The sequence below is a fragment of the Chiroxiphia lanceolata genome, chromosome 1, assembly GCF_009829145.1.
Source record: "Chiroxiphia lanceolata isolate bChiLan1 chromosome 1, bChiLan1.pri, whole genome shotgun sequence".
Classification (NCBI taxonomy): Eukaryota; Metazoa; Chordata; class Aves; order Passeriformes; family Pipridae; genus Chiroxiphia; species Chiroxiphia lanceolata.
Window position 1 is genome coordinate 123,350,174 of NC_045637.1, and position 15,960 is coordinate 123,366,133.

Genomic DNA, 15,960 nt, shown 5'->3' on the forward strand with positions numbered 1-15,960 from the left:
TGCAGTTAACCCCATCGTATTGTTTGAAAAGTGGCCGTTCACTTTGATTATATTTGGTTTTTTCCTCCCATGTGACTTAACCTGCTTTGCTATTGGGTTCATTGCAACTCTTCTTTCATATGCGTATGACAGTTTTTACAAGCGCCACATGTTGCTTTGTAGGGTTGTCAGGCTGTATTGATATCTTTCTGCTCTGGTTCATTTGAGTGCACTGTGTCCCAAATACATGTGTAGTCAATGACCAGTTTCCATGTATTTTCATAATCACATCTGCCATTCAAGTGACTTCTCAGTTGCTGCTTGTAAACAGAATACACTAAATCAAATTCCAAGTTCACAGACTTCAGAATATTATAGAAACAAATTTTGACTACTTTTGCTGTAAATCATCAAGTCTGTGCTCTAAACCAGGTTTCTGAATTTGTAACTGAATATTGAAGTACCGCTCACTTATTCTAGAACTACTAGTTACGAAGGTCGCAAAGAATGCTCTTAAAAATCAGGTCTATCTTGAGCAGAAGACATTGCGTAACTTAATGAGAGTGCAAATAAAAGAAACAGGAAAAGAAAATGAATATATGCTCTGCTATTTTTAATCTTAAACTGTTTTCTGCTATCCAGTTGATATCAATATAAATTCCATAGAAACTTTCTGTTGTTGTGGCTTTAGAACAATGGCAGATTACTTGGTGATCCTGTTTACCCTGGAAATCTGAAATCAAATAAGAGTCTCTCCAGAACCTATGTAATTTGAGTTTCATTAGCATTTTATTTCTCTCTTGGAATAATTAATATTCCAAGCTTTAGATGCTTTCTTGAAGTAGGAACTTTTTACTTGAAAAACTTTTTCATCTAATGGGATTTCAGTTGAAATTAATATGTCTTAAAATGTAAGACAATTAGCCTATTTTTTCTGCTTTGACACTATTATGGTTTTGGGATTTGACTTTTTTCTAACATTACAGTGCAGAGCAAGACATGCAGGATAGTAAATTGTCTGAGACTTCGAGTTTCATATACTCTGTCTGTACTACAGCATTTAAGTTATATGTGGCAATAGGACATTTCATGTATTAGATTTTTGAATGAGACAAAAGTGTGGGTCCTGGTCTTTTTAAAAATTTTAATTGAGAAGTCATGTTTTTCTGCAGCTTATAAAGTTTTTAAAGAACTCACAAAATCATTCTTAGTTGCTTTAAAATGCTTATCAAATGAATGTGTCCTGTCTGGTGAGTATAGCAGGCTCATGCAGGAGGGCTGTTGGGGGAAAGAGAAGGGATAAGAAAGAGAGAACCGCCATGGAGAGATAAAGCATATTTTTCCTGAAACTGTTTAACACAGCATTATGTGCATGTATTGATGGATAATTATCGACCACTAAAACTATGTCCTAAGAATATTTGCAGTATTGATGTACCCCTCTTCTGGAAAATGCACCTTTGTATAGCTTTTTTTATCGTTCTGTGAAAATGAGCTACTAAAACACATTTCAATAGACTGCCATAGACCTCCTTTGGTGTATTCCTAATAGCAAGGTTTCTGCTTTTCTCTCGTGATCTTTGAGGAAATGGTAAAATGGTATACTGGAGATAATGTTTTGCAAATATAAAGTTATCAAGATTGCTAATGCTGCTGCATTTGGTTGAGTTGGGTGATGGGATGTGTCATATCACTCAATTAAAATAAAGGCTTTGGCGTCAAAGTAAAATCAGACCCTTCGATTTTAGTTATATTTGGTCATATCTGATATTATTACACTGTATTGTACATCTACCTGAGTAAAACACACCACAGTAGTTATTCTTGCAACATACTAAGTTCTTTAAAGTCTGTTTCTGGATTATTGCAGTATTTATGCCAAAAGCATAGTTTCATGCTTGTTTCAAATGCAGTGTGTTGGATTTTCTTAGCTACGTGTGGAAGCACTTTGAAGGAATAGTTCATATTTGTGGGTAAATGAAAACTTAAAAATGCTTGCAGAGAAAGAGCCCAGGTTTTAGAGGGAAGCTTTAACTGGACATGTGCAGCTGTGCTGAAGGAGGGTATGATTTCAAAAGAGACAGAATTACCTTTAAACGGTTTCCATGCTAGTAGTACTATTTTAAAGTTTTTCGAATTTATAGCAACTAACTTTTGGCAAATGAAAATAAGTGTCCTGGTTAATTTTTGCAGTAGCCAAGAGGGGACATGGCCAGGACCTGAAGGTTATTCTATAACATCTCACGTCACTGCCAGGGGGCAGAAGGGATCACTTCTGATAGAGTAAGCGTGGCAGAGGGAGTGGTTTGGGTAGCGCTGGTTCCAAGCCATTGTTCACCTATCTTGTGCACTTTTGTTATTGTTGCTGTTCATTTTCTTATTTCAGTGCTGTTTCCAGTAAATTATTCTTAGTTCAACCCGTGATCTTTACTTTTTGTGCCTTGAATTCTGTTCTCCAGCCCACTGCAGTGGGGAGGGAAGGGAAAGGGGAGTCAGTGACTGACGCGTGGTTTGGAGTGTTTCAGTGGGAATGCTAAATTGGAGAATACCATTCCTAAACCACGATAGCCTTATTTGGTGCCCAGCATGGGCAGAGAGTAGACTGTGAGTAGGAGGGACGCTGCAGTGAGCCTTGAAGCCTGGGGCACAGGCCTGGATGGAGCTGCTGCACGTGCAGATCTTGGTGGTGGTAGCAAATACTCAAACAAGAGCTTTGAGGGCCGAAGTGGAGCAGGGTTCCACGTGAACAACAGTTGAACATGGGTCAGCTGGGCCAGAGCGATTAGGCAAGGACCATTCCAAAAGGATGGGCAATAGCCTCTGTTGCCCTCAGCTGATCATAAGGATCAGGTTCAGATCCATCAATCCAGAGTGGCAGAGACAGGCAGAGTGGCTCCCAGTGTGGTGATGCGGCTGATCCTGGAGAAGCCAGCAGAAGCCCTAGGAAGAGTTTTTTCTTTGTGAAGGGCCAGGTGCCCTGGAATGGGTTTGCCCCAAGAGAGGAGCCCACGCTTTACCAGATAAGGCTGTCGTGGTTCGGGGATGGTATTTCCCAATTTTGTGTTCCCACTGAAGCGCTCCAAACCATACACTGCCTGCTCGCTCCCCTGTCCCTTCTCCCCTGCATCTGGATGGAGAGGTGAAGTGAAGGCACAAAAGGTAAAGATTACAGGTTGAGATAAGAACAACTTACTGGAAACAGCAGTGGGATGAGAAAATGAACAATAACAGCAACAGTATCATTAACAAAGTGTAAAAGATAGATGAATGATTCACAGGTGGTTGCTTACCATGTGGAACTGGCGCTGCCCTCCTGTTCCCTGCACCCACTCCCTCCTCCGTGCTTACTTGACCAAGAGGGACCCCTTCCCTCTCTGCCCCCTGGCAGTGACCTGAGGTGATAGAAAATAACCTGTGGGTCTTGGCCATGGCCCCTCTTGGCGACTACAGAAATTAGCCCTGTCCTGGCGGGAACCAGGACGTAAGTCACTTCTGAAGCATCTGTAACATTTGCAACTCAATTCTAAGTTTGTGGAGCTCCTCCAGTTTTTTTGGGAGGCACAAGGAAGATTCAGTTGAAATGAAGTCCCAAGAGCTGCTACAAAATTTCCTTGTGGGGCTTGTGTGGTATCTTCTAAAGTCAACCTCTGGCTTGCAGGTAGATGTCTTAAATTCTACTTCCTTATGATGCATATAGTTATTATCTAGATTTTTCTTTGTGTATGTTGAACTTTTGACTATTAATCCAGAATAAGTAAGGACTTACTTTATGACAAAACTTTTCAATTATATGTATTTTATTTTATCCAAGACTGGGCTGTTTATATCTGTCCTTTTTTAAAGAGTCAATAAGATGTAAACAGGAATGTTTGCATGACATGGAACAAAAGTGACAACAAGTATATTTTAGCTGCTAAGAAAAACTACTTTGAAAGTAATAGCTCTTACTTTGTTTTCCTATAATGAATGTAACTATCGGTATATTACAGGTGATAGAAAAGCTAACATTTGAGGATATGCTCCAAACGAAATAGCTTGAAAGAGTAGGGGTTCTGCATGCCAGAGAATGGGATGTAACTGGCATAAGTTGGCTTACAGGTGGTCAGTTTTGACTGACTCTGTCATTGCCAGTATGGCAGTTGTACTTAAGGTGTGCTTTTGTGCAGAAGGCAACAGGGAAAAAATAGTAAAGGGGGATTAAAAAAGGCAGCAAGAAGGAAATAGCAAAGTAGGATGACAAACAAAATGAAGTTCAAACTGTGGAGGTTATTTCCTCTTACTTCATTTTGTGACTGCATTGCTAGGGCTGCTTAAACAATATAGATCTGATTTACTATGGCTTGTATAAATTCAAGTGAATATATCAGTGTGTGTAATCTGATATCTCTGTGCTGGTGACTTGTTCGGCTGGCATGAGTCATTTGGTTGTCTTGGAAGAGTTATCTCCTTGGTAGTAAAGGGTAAATACTAGGTTAGTTGTGTACAAATGTGGTTTGTAACTGTTGTTTGCTAATCTGAAGTTGAGCAAATCCAGGAGTCAAAGATCAGAATTAAAATATTCCAAAGCCTGTGCTATTAGGGATCTTATGTTCTGCTTGAGACTTTTTAGAAAGCTTTCATCATTATTGTTTTGGGTCCTGTGTGCCCATGTGACTAGGTGCCAGCATTGTAAATGGCCTTATGACCTCAACTGTATGTGCTCTGTTGGGGTTTTTTTCCCCTACTGACAGAATTGAAAGGTTATAGAAGTCTGAGTTATAATTTGGTATGCCAAGTGTTTGATGCTTTGCAGCCTAGAAGCCTCCACACAGTATTCTATGGTCCCTGGATACTTTGCACAAGAAATAACTGCATTTAAACAGTTACTTATAGTTTCTGTACAGTCTAGTTGAGGTATGCTTCTTTCTATAATTTTTATATAATTTTTTTTCCTTATTTGCTGTTATCAAAACTGAATCGAGGTCTCTCGTCTGTGGCTAAATATTATTAGATCTATGATGTTTTAAAAAACTAATGGATATCATTCAGGACTTTTCCATTTGATGGGCAAATATCTACCACTTTGTCATATCCCAGATGTAAACTCTTCAAGAAACATAGGTGCACAGAATCAGGATATCTTATTTAAATCTATGTCATGAAGAAGTCTACTGGCACCTGAACTCTAAGGTTGATGCTCCACACTGTCATCTAAAGTATGAGCTGCAGATAAGATGGTTCCTTCTATCATTGACAGAGGGGAGGGGAAAAAGGGAAGCAAAACTAAATAACGCCCTTGGCAAGATGAAATTAAAATTGACTGCAGTTTCAGTTCCTAAGGTTCAGTAATCTTTGCAAACCATGTTCAGAACAGTTATCTTTGTAAGGCTCACCACTGTATTGTGAGAAAGAATGCAGAAATTACCATACTGAATCACACCAGCATTTCTGAAACCTCAGTGTCTAACAGTGGCTGTAATAGAGGCTTAGAGGGAGATGAGAGGGGAAACTATAATTGTGTGCTGGGGGAGCAACTTCTGACTCCAACTTTCTGAACTAGAAGAAATGCTTATGCATTTAGGGGCTGTGGATGGAGTCTTCCATGGATTCTTTCAGATTACGGGTTTTTTGTGTGCATTTATGTGTTGGACCTCAGTGCATGCTTCCTTCACATTGTTTTTGGTAGCTCCTGTTTCTTTTGAGCCTGTCACCTATGGTTAGACCTAATACTCATCTGTCATTTTAGGAATTTGCTTGAGCCTTGCTTGAGTGATGCTTTGGTGCACCATAGCTATCTTGTTTTACACTGAAGATAGCAATTATCACAGAATATTTGATACCAAGTCTTTGAGCACTGTTTGCATTTTTATATTTGAATAGAGCATGTGACTGTTTCAGGCTTAGCACAAGTTTTTGGTTTTTTGTGGAAGTTTGAAAACTGCTAAGAAGTCAGACCTGGCCTTTGTGGTTTCTGGAACCCATCAGAGTGGCTTTTGGGAGTCCATGGTACCATCTGTTTCTTAAGAGACTTCAAATGATTTGCTACCCATTACTCCACCATTACAAGTATCTAGACAGAACAACTTGACCATATTCAAATTTGTATAGTAAATGAACAGATCCCTGTATCACTAGAACGAGGGATAATTAACATCAGGAAAATATATCCTCTTCTTTGGCAGTTTAATCAAGAATATGCTTGCCTAAGTGCTGCTTCCTGTTTGAGGGTTACCAAGGATTGTGTCTTGGTCTGTGAAACAAGTGGGAGAGAAAAGGGTTCATCAATGTGAATTTTAAGTGTAGACTGTAGTCCTTAAGTGAACTTGATGTATCATGTAGAGGTGACTAGAAGTCTTTTAATACTACTTGTACCACTTCAAAGGGTAAGAATAGTTGCGTCCTAATTGGCCCTTCTGTACTTCTGTATGCAGACTACTATAGCACAGAAGATCAACATGTACTGGGGATTCAATCTCTTATAGGTCTGATACATCCTAATGGAATGGTCACAAGTTTACTTTATTCCTATTCTGGGATGAGCTGACAAGTTTAGGTTATGGTTCATAAATAGCTTAACTTTCTGCTCTGTGTTCCCTTTAGGCTAAAAATTTTTTTCTTAGCAAATAATACAGACTTCCAAGAAGATACTTTACAGATTAGGTAAAGGCCCAGTATATGCTTTTTTTCCTCTTCCAGCAATTCCCAGAGGATGGGACTTAAGCAGTTTTTGGCTCCTGGTTTTGTTTTTTCCAACTCTGTGATTTCCCGTAGCAAATATGTAATGCTGTGGTTTCAGAAGGTCAGTTCTGCAGAACTCAAGAGTTCATTCTTCATCCAAGTCCAGCCTCCTTGTACTTAATCCAGATTTCATTTACACACATGCGTTCCATGGATGAATTCTACAAAGGCTGGGTAGCTTTAAAGAGCAAGAAAGCCACCTATTTAAAGAAAAATCTGTGCATGTGTTATCTTTGATTTCATTAAAGCTTTTATTTGATATTATTGTATTAAAGTCTTGAGTGACAGGTATGAAAAACCAAAGCCATTTAAGTAGATGGAGGCATTAGTAAGTTTGCCTGAGAATATGCCTTAATTTGTCTTGGCTTACCCTCTGCCAACTCAATGCATAGCAACTTTTTTTCTCTCTTCTATTAAAAACAGTAAATTCAGTAAGTTCCTGGTGTGTTTTTGCCGTAATAGGGGAAAGAAAATTACCTTCTGGAAGACTTTGTAGGAAGTGCCTTCTAAACGAGACTTGTTTTTGTCAGATAAACTTACTTGATCTCTTATTCAAGTTGTACTATTCATCTTGAAACAAAGCAAAAATTGATATCTCCCGTGTAAGGAGACTTATTATTGTATTAGAATAGAGCAAGATGAATTAGCAGCTCTCAGAGGCTGCTTAGTACTTGGGAACAGATCCAGAGAACAGTCTTACCTCAATCTATATCAAAACAGATTGCAGACTTTGAGTGGAAAGTAAGTTAGACTGATTCTTCTCAGGTTAATATTGGAGCTCAAGTTGAATATGTCCTAGGGTTTCAATGTTAGAGATTAATAAGGGCTCTATGATTTTAGGTACCCTTACTTTAAATAGGGGTTTTAGGAACAGTAGTCTGTTAATTATTATTATTAGGATAAATCCTATCTTTTGCAGCTTATCCAAGTTGAGAATCTTGTGGAAAGTACTCCAAAGCACTTTTAACTCACAGAGCATAAACAAACAGATTATATTAGCTATATAAATAATTAGTCATGTGTTAGCTAGACTGCAGAAGCTATTCTTGCTTTCATCATGTGGCAAATGTGAAGTTAAGACCTGCAATGAAAGTGTGTCACTTAAAGTGACTTGACTTCATGTATGATATAAGCTAAAAATAGATATGTGTCTAATAAAAATTCAACAGAGGTGAACCACCTGACTTACTGAGCTGCATCACAAGTGTGATATCATTTTAATAGTTGAGTCTTCTTCCTCTTTCTCATAACAATCTTCATCAGGACATCCAAATGACTCTGCCTCAATCTTTTGGAATGAGAAGCATGGGGACACTTGAAGCTGCTCATCAGTTTTAATCAAAGTATTGTTTGATTTGTGGTGACAAAAGCAAGTTGTTTTTAAAGAAATTCTCGAACTCCACTCATTTGAAGTCTTTGCAGGGACTTAGCAGGAGGAGATCAAGGAAAAAAATTCATTTGAAGGGAATTATATGCCAATGTACCTTAAAACAAGACTTTCTTTGGAGAAATGCTGTGTAGTGCTTGCTGTGTTATTTGAATTTTCATTACAGTTTTGATACTTATAAAATACATTCCTAATATAATTTTACTTTTTTTTTTACCTCCAAAGTAGCAGGTATTTACTTTATCCCCTTTTTTACTTTAATTCTATAGTGACTGGGACATCTAATGCTTACAGTGGCCTATATCTTGCAGTTATATCCACTGAACAAAGCTGTAATTAAGGCATGCTTTTCTTAATCCTTTGGGGATTTTTTTTCTGTAGAAGATTAACAGATGCTATAAATTAAGCCTTATTTTGGCCCACTTTGTGTTAGGAATTTCATTTTAGAGTTACTTTTTTAAACTTTCTGTGAGCTCCAGAAAAAAATTGTATTAATTGAAATTTGTTGATACTTGTTTTAGAACAGTCTTGGGTTTTCCAGCTCTGTCCACACATTGTTACAGTCCAACTTGATCTGTTATTTAACTAGGACAAAATGTGGCAATCCTCAGTAAAGCGGTAGGTTGTCTGCCTGTTTTAATAGATCCCACACAGCTGATGTTGTAATTGAGGCTTTTTTCCTTTTGGGAGAGATCAGTCTTTGTCTTCACAGAAAATAAGTGTAAAGTTGAAGCTCTTATTTGTGACGCTCAAATGTGTGTTGCTGTGGGTGCATATGTGCTTGAGGTTAAATGGGTATATATGCATTTTTTTAGTGCATGAAGGTAAAATAGGGACAGTCTATCTTCTGTGCATTTCAACTACCTTAACTCTCAATGGAATGCCTCTGCTACTTTAAAAATCAAAGACCTGATCAGCAAAACCTTTGTCCTGTTTCTTTTATCTCAGCTTTTTTATAGATTTCTCTGGGAACATTTAATCTTTAAATAGTGCTTGATGGATCAGTAGGAATAGGTGGAAAAAGTGCATCTCTTGGATAAATGTGGTATCAACTATGGACTTGGAGTATCCAAGACTCCTCTGGACTCTTAAAAATGGTTTTCTTGCTTTGAACAGTTAATACTAGGGCAGGTATTTGTGTTATTAATGGGGCTTGGTAGGGAATGGTTACTATTGTTAGCTGTGCTGAAGCATGAGATGCTGCAAAAGCCTTTGTCTGCCTTCACAGGACTGAAAATAGGGCTAGTAGATTGTGGGATTCTATAGAAGCTAAGGTGGTTACTTCAATAATTGTAGTAGGACTAGCCTTTGTGTTTGTTAGCACACAGTATTATCCTTAGAAGTCTCATTTCATAGCAGGGTTTGACACAGTCTATGCAGAATATTGAGAGGCCACTCATCTCTGTTGTCATTGTTATATCTTCAGTGACTATCAGTGCTGATCAGAAAGCCTTGGAATTTAGCTAGATGAATATTCTTCATGACAGTCCTTTGTTGATACAGGATGACAGAATGGATGAGGTTTGTATGGATCTTTGGAGATAATCATGAAGTTCAACCTCCCTGGCTCAAAGTAGTGAAAATTGAAACAGGTGGTTTCTCAGGATTTTATCCAACTGGGTTTTCAATGTCTCCAAGGCTCCCCATTGCCTCTTGTCCTGTCACAGGACAGCAGTGAGAAGAGCTTGGCTCTGTCTTCTTTACTCCTTTTCCTCAGGTAATTATCTACATTTCATAAAATCCTCATGAGCCTTCTCTTCTCCAGGCTTAACAGTCCCAGCTCTCTCAGCCTCTCCTCATGTGAGAAATGCTCCAGTTTGTCCGTCAGCTATATGGCCTTCTCCCAAACTATTTCCAGTATGGGCATATATCTGTTGTGCTGGGGAGCCCAGGACTCCAAATGTGTCTTACCAGCACCCATCACAGGGAAGGATCACTTCCCTTGACCTGATGGTGATCTGGAGGCTGTTGTCTGTCTGTGCTGCAAGGATGGGTGTGGCTGGCTCATGTTCCCCTTGTTCATGGGCCCTGTGTGTGCTGGTGCTTGGATTTTTTTCCCAGAAGTGGGACTTGATACTACTGCCTTTAAACTTCCTGAGATACATGTGTTGGCTCACACCTCCTGTCCATTGGTGTCCCTGTGAATGGCAGCACATCCCCCTGGGCTATCAGCCTCTCCTCCTGGTTGAACATGCTGAGGGTGAGCTCTGTCCCATCATTCATCTTCATTAACAAAGATGTTAAATCGTTCTTCCCTGGGTATTGACCCCTGGAGTTCACCACTAAGGCCAGGTGTCCAACTGGACTTCGTGCACTGGTGACAGCCCTTTGATCCTGGCACTTGAGGCAGTTTTCTGTGCTCTGAGATCCAGGGTTCCTGGGGGCTGCTCTTGCTGGTAACAACAGAAGCAAAGGTGGTAGTGACTACCTTGGCCTTTTCTGTGTGTCCTGTCAACTGGTCCTCTGCCTAATTTAGTCATAGTGCCCTAGTCTTCCTGTTGCTGATGATATTTTTGCAAAACCCCATGAACCATTCTAGAACATTCTTGGTCCTCCTCCTTGCTTTGATCCTTCTTGGATTCCTGTGTTCTGCTATGTCATTGCCATTGCAACAGTGTCTTCTCTGACCCTGACATCAGTGGCCAGTTTTTCCATGTTTGTAATTATGATGTTTAGCACAAGTGAGGAAAGGCAGGCACAGAAGTCTCTGCTTGTGTACACTATTATTGTGTATTAAAATGATTAAAGAAGTTGCTGGACAGCCTGTTTAATTTTATTCCTTTTGACATGCATGTTTCAACAATCATTTCCTCACAACCCTGCTTTTGGTCACTTTCTCTTTAAGTAAAGCCTTATTTAAGTTTGTTTCCTCCTCTCCCCCTCCACCTTGCTTTGAAGGGTTATAGAGAGCTCTCACTATTATCATATTTAGTTCTTCTCCCTTCAGGTTTCTTAAAATTTTCTCTATATATTCCACTACAGTCTGGATCTCAGAACAAAATATTTGTATTTTTGTTATACAAGACGGTTATTCCCTCCCATCATTTCCTTGTTTATCATTCGTTGACAACCCATACTTTTGATATCAGTACTTGAAAACTAATTTTAAATTGCTGAAGCAAAACTTGAGAGGATCTTCCATGACTGAACATTTCACCAAGACAGTGCTACTTTTTTCCTTAGATGGGTGTTTAACTTTGTCACTGTTTGAAATCCATGGTCACAATTTGGGTAAACTAGCAGCACATTTTTTTAAACTTCTAGTAGTTTTGTATCTTAATGATATGTTGCTCTTTTGTTTAAGAATAAGCTACTTCAAGGGACAGTTGTTTTTAAGTGGCTTCTCAAAATCGAAGAGAAATCAGAAATTAATTTCAGAAGCCACTCTGTATCTCTTGTCTTCAAGTCCTAGTACTGATAATTTTACTCTGTCTGAGATTGGACAGAATGCTGGACAGGGAAGTCTGTCTTAGGCTCATTGTCTTGCAGTTGCCACAGTGGGGGAGGATTGAAAGGTTTTCCATCCGCCTTTATTTCAGTGACCTTTTCCAGGGAGTAGGAGTTGACTAGGAAAAACCTAAACAGTTGTTTCTCTTCAGTGAGTCCATACAGTTTTCTCTTGAGTTTTGTAAGCTGAAAAATAAATTGAAATTGAGAAGATAATATTTCCTGTTTTCAAAATGCCATTTCTGCAAATCTTTGACTTATTGAGCTTCCCACACAATTCATACTTGGAATTTATTAAACTGCTGTATGTGAAGACTCCTGTGTTTAATGCTTCCAGCAGCTTGCATAAGTGAGGTAGAATAAAAGTTCAAAGTAATGTCAGCATGTGAAATGTTAACAAGTAAAAGCATGAAAAGATTCTTTAAACATTCACAGGGACTTAATTTTCATTATCTGCTTAATGCAGTGACTGTAGTTTCCACAAACTCTGTTTGCTTGCTTTTTCAGGCTGAAGGTTTGGAAACGGATGTTGGAAGATGTTAGCTGTGGATACTGGGGTTGTGGAGGAGTGGTTATCAGAGTTTAAGGTAATACATTCTCATATATTTTGTCAGTAGTGTTTGCATTGCTGCTGGAGCAGTATGCAGGACTGCTTGATTCCTGTAGGAAACAAAAAATAGTAACCTTGGGTTTTGCTGAGATCGTGTGATAAATACAAATGTCTGCTTGAAAAGATTTTTTTTTATTTCCTTGCCTCCTGGAGGATGACATACTTCCTGATACAGAGCAGTGAAAATGTGTATCATAGGTGAATGGTTTTGTTGGTTTGAGTACTAGACTTGACTATAGGTTTTGCTGCTGGTCTGCTTAGGTACACTGGGAATGTGTTTTCCTATCTGTATAGTGGAGTATAATCTCTTTTGAAGGACTGCAGATAAGTGCTGTAAGAGCTATGTTAAGTTTAAATATACAGCTTCTGAAGGACTGTTAAAAATATTAGATTTTTACCTTCTTAAGTACTGGCAGAAAATACGTTTAATGTTAGAGAAGAACTGTTTGCATTAACTGGAATTTGCATTCTTGCAGAGTAAACTGTATCTGGTAATAATGTTCACTGCCTGTGTACAGTCAGTCTTGAGAACTCCTTGAAGTATGGATCTGAAAACTGTTAAGTTTCATGGTACTGACATTTCAAGTGAAATTTCAGTGAAGGTTGCACTTCTGAAACTCTTGGTTTTTTAATCTGTTTTGCCATCCGCTGTCATTACGTTCTGTGTAAAACTGCAGAATGATAGAATGCAGTGTATCTTCTGGCAATGATTTCCATAGTAAGGATTTCTTTACAAAACAAGTTTTAGTTTATAGTTAAACTCTGATAAATAGTAACTTGCAATGAAAAATTGTTGTGGAAATAGCTGTTTTATTTTAGTGATAAAAATTGCTTATAATATTTTTATTTCAGACACTGCCAGAAGCATCCATATCCAGCTATGCTACCAGTTTGAAAGACAAGACTGCTTTGATTTCATCTCTTTATAAAGTAATTCAGGACCCACAGAGTGAAGTAAGTATATTGGATTTCTCACCCAAAATGTCTGGCACAACACTAGCAGAATAAAAATAAGACCTTGCATGCTAGTTAATTGTGTTCTAACTACTTGAACTACAGAACTACATGAAGAGTTTCCTTCAAAATGTTTGTTCTTAGCAATGACATACTATCATGGTAAAAGAGAATCATAAGTTTTGTAACCTCCCGATCATAGCTGAATTTGTAGATCCCACTCATGGGCTTCAGGACTTGGATATAGAATTGAGAAATATATTAAGGAATTGAAGAGGTGTTTGGGTCTGACAGAATTCTTTCTGTAATTGAATGTGAATCTATAGATGTTAGAACCTTGTCTATTACAGCCCAAGAGAACAAAGATAGGTTTGTGATCCTTTTGTTGTTGTTTGAAATACATGCAGACATTTGCATTAGGAAGTAGTTTTTGGAATGTGTGACACATTTGGATGCAGCTGAAAAGGAAGAGGGATGAAATTGCTTGGACATTTTGTTCCAACACTAAAATATTTTTCAGTCTAGATATTTTTTAGAAGTGCTTGGTGTAAAATGATATCTTGAAATGGCAACAATCATTAGTGCATTTTGATATTAGGTTGTAGCATGTGGTGGCATTTTGAGGAAGAAAATCCGGTTTTGTACTGATTAGGCATTTAAATGTGCTGATACAAAGCTGTCTCAACAGAGATAACGATGTAAACATGGATACCTGTCATAGCTATTTATGTGCCTTTTAAATTTCAAGCACATCATTCAGAACTGATACTTCATTATGGGAAGCATGCAAATTATGGGAAATATGTAAGCCAAAGACGGACAGTAGTTCTGCTGGTAAAGTTTTCTAGAAAGATCTTTGCTATACTCTTAAAACTGATGACTAGTTCAGCTTGGCATGGCTTTTTCGCCTGTAGATTTGAGATTACTTACAGATTTTTCACATATGATTTTTCCAAAGTGAAGCTATATCTGTCAGAAGCTAGAAGTTCCTCTTTTTTTTGAATGGATGAGATTGTCCCAAATTACTTCTTAAAAAAGAACCAAAACCTGCTAAGATCTTTCAGTTTCAGAAGTAACTTCGTGAGGTAAGAAATGTTGACTCAACTTTTTGTTCAGGAGGAAAAGCTTAGGAAAGCAAGCAGATTTTTTTCTAGCATGATCTGGTGGTTTTGCCTCCTTTGCTGCAATATAGGGCAGAATATAGAATTGGGTTTCTTACTTTTCTGAAAACTTGTTCCAATAAAACTGAAGGTGTGACCTAGACAAACAGCAGAAGAACTGAATTTAGTAGTTCGTCTGGCTTTGAAAGTGATTACTGTTTTCAACAGTATTTTCTACCTGGATTAGGAAATTTCTTAATTTCCATACATTGACGCATGATGGTTAACACACTACTTCATCCTATAGCAGAGGTAGGTGGTAGCACAAGAATGCATATTAAATCAAGACATACAATGCAAGCCGATTGCTTAATTGTTTTTAAGTCTTTTTTTAACTTGATCTAACTCAATATATTACTTCCAGTTCAGTATATTACATCCAGCTTAACAAATTTGATTCTAAAATTACTCTTGAGGCTTCCCACTTCTGTCTCAAATGTATAAATACATGGAAGTTTCTAGAATATTTTAGTGAGAGTGGGAAAATTACTTAGTTATTGTAATATTTGGAATTTAAGTGTTACGCAGCTTTTCTCACTAGGTGGGAAAAAGCTTCCAGCAATTTGTGCGTATGCTCCTGGAGTTCTGGAATAGCAAGACCTTTAGTTCAGGTACTTTTCCTGTATATTAAAGATATTGAGAGCATGGTATGAGGTATCTGATAACAAGTGTCCTCTATTTATGCCTTTGAGGCCAGAGGAAGTGAGCAAAAAATGAACGAAAGTGGCCATCGGAATTCTTTCTTCATGTGGGGTGGTTGGCTCTACTTTTATCATCCAAAAGTATGCTATAAGGATGGAAATTGTGTAATGCGAGTTGGACAGTTATTGTATCAGTCATTCTCTAGTAAGTAAAATGGAATTTTTATCAGTTTACAGTTTTATCTAAAGGATTAATCCAGACAAAATCGCTGATTCTTGTAATGTTTTATTCATTCACAATTGGAACTTCTATTTCAGCTTCTGGAGCCAGTTTGCCATCAGCTGTTTGAGTTCTATCGCAGTGGTGAGGAACAATTGCTACGGTTTACACTGCAGTTTCTGCCAGAATTGATGTGGTGCTATCTTGCTGTCTCAGCCAGCAGAGATTTGCAGAGCAGTGGGTGCATAGAGGCTCTTCTCCTGGGAGTTTATAACTTGGTTAGTATTTGTATGTAATTCAGGCCTAAAATATTAGTGTGCTTCCGGGGATACTGTGGAATGTTTTACTGGGGAATAATTAACAGTTTTGTTTCAGAATTGAAATGAAGTGATTGAGTTTGGCACTTCAAATGGGTGTCCGTGTCAGAAATCTGCAACATGAGCTTTTATTCTTTGGTCAATGTTTTTTCTGTTCTTTCTGTGGTTCTTAATTTTTTTGTTACTAATTTCTTTGTGTGGTTATGAAACTCACATTCTGCTTGAGAGCTTTATGAGTCACTACTTTTGAAGTGGTTGCCCATATTTTCTGCAGTATTTTGACTATCTTGACTAAAACCACGAAAAAACCTAACTTTCAACAAATTCTTAGTACTTGACTGCTGAACAGATTACCTAGCTTTTAGAAATTAAAGGTCTCCATTTTGAAATAACTTTGACATTTTGAAAATATTTTATATGAAAGTAACCTGTTTGTTGCTAAATTAATGCTTTGAAGAACAGAATTAATAAGGAACCTATAAGAGCCCCACATTTTAGTATTTTTACGGTTATTATAAAAAAAACTCA

The 15,960-nt window shown here is 38.0% G+C and overlaps 1 protein-coding gene across 7 annotated transcripts in view; it reads left to right on the forward strand.

Moving 5' to 3' along the window:
• Window positions 1-15,960, forward strand: part of FAM126A (family with sequence similarity 126 member A) — a 42,469-nt gene that overhangs the window by 7,776 nt on the left and 18,733 nt on the right. For all 7 annotated transcript variants that reach the window (XM_032686940.1, XM_032686974.1, XM_032686981.1 and 4 more), the window contains exons 2-4: window positions 12,038-12,117; window positions 12,993-13,094; window positions 15,214-15,393. In XM_032686940.1, coding sequence (XP_032542831.1) covers window positions 12,067-12,117; window positions 12,993-13,094; window positions 15,214-15,393 — 333 coding nt within the window. In that variant the 5' untranslated portion in view covers window positions 12,038-12,066. The remainder of the gene's footprint in view (window positions 1-12,037; window positions 12,118-12,992; window positions 13,095-15,213; window positions 15,394-15,960) is intronic.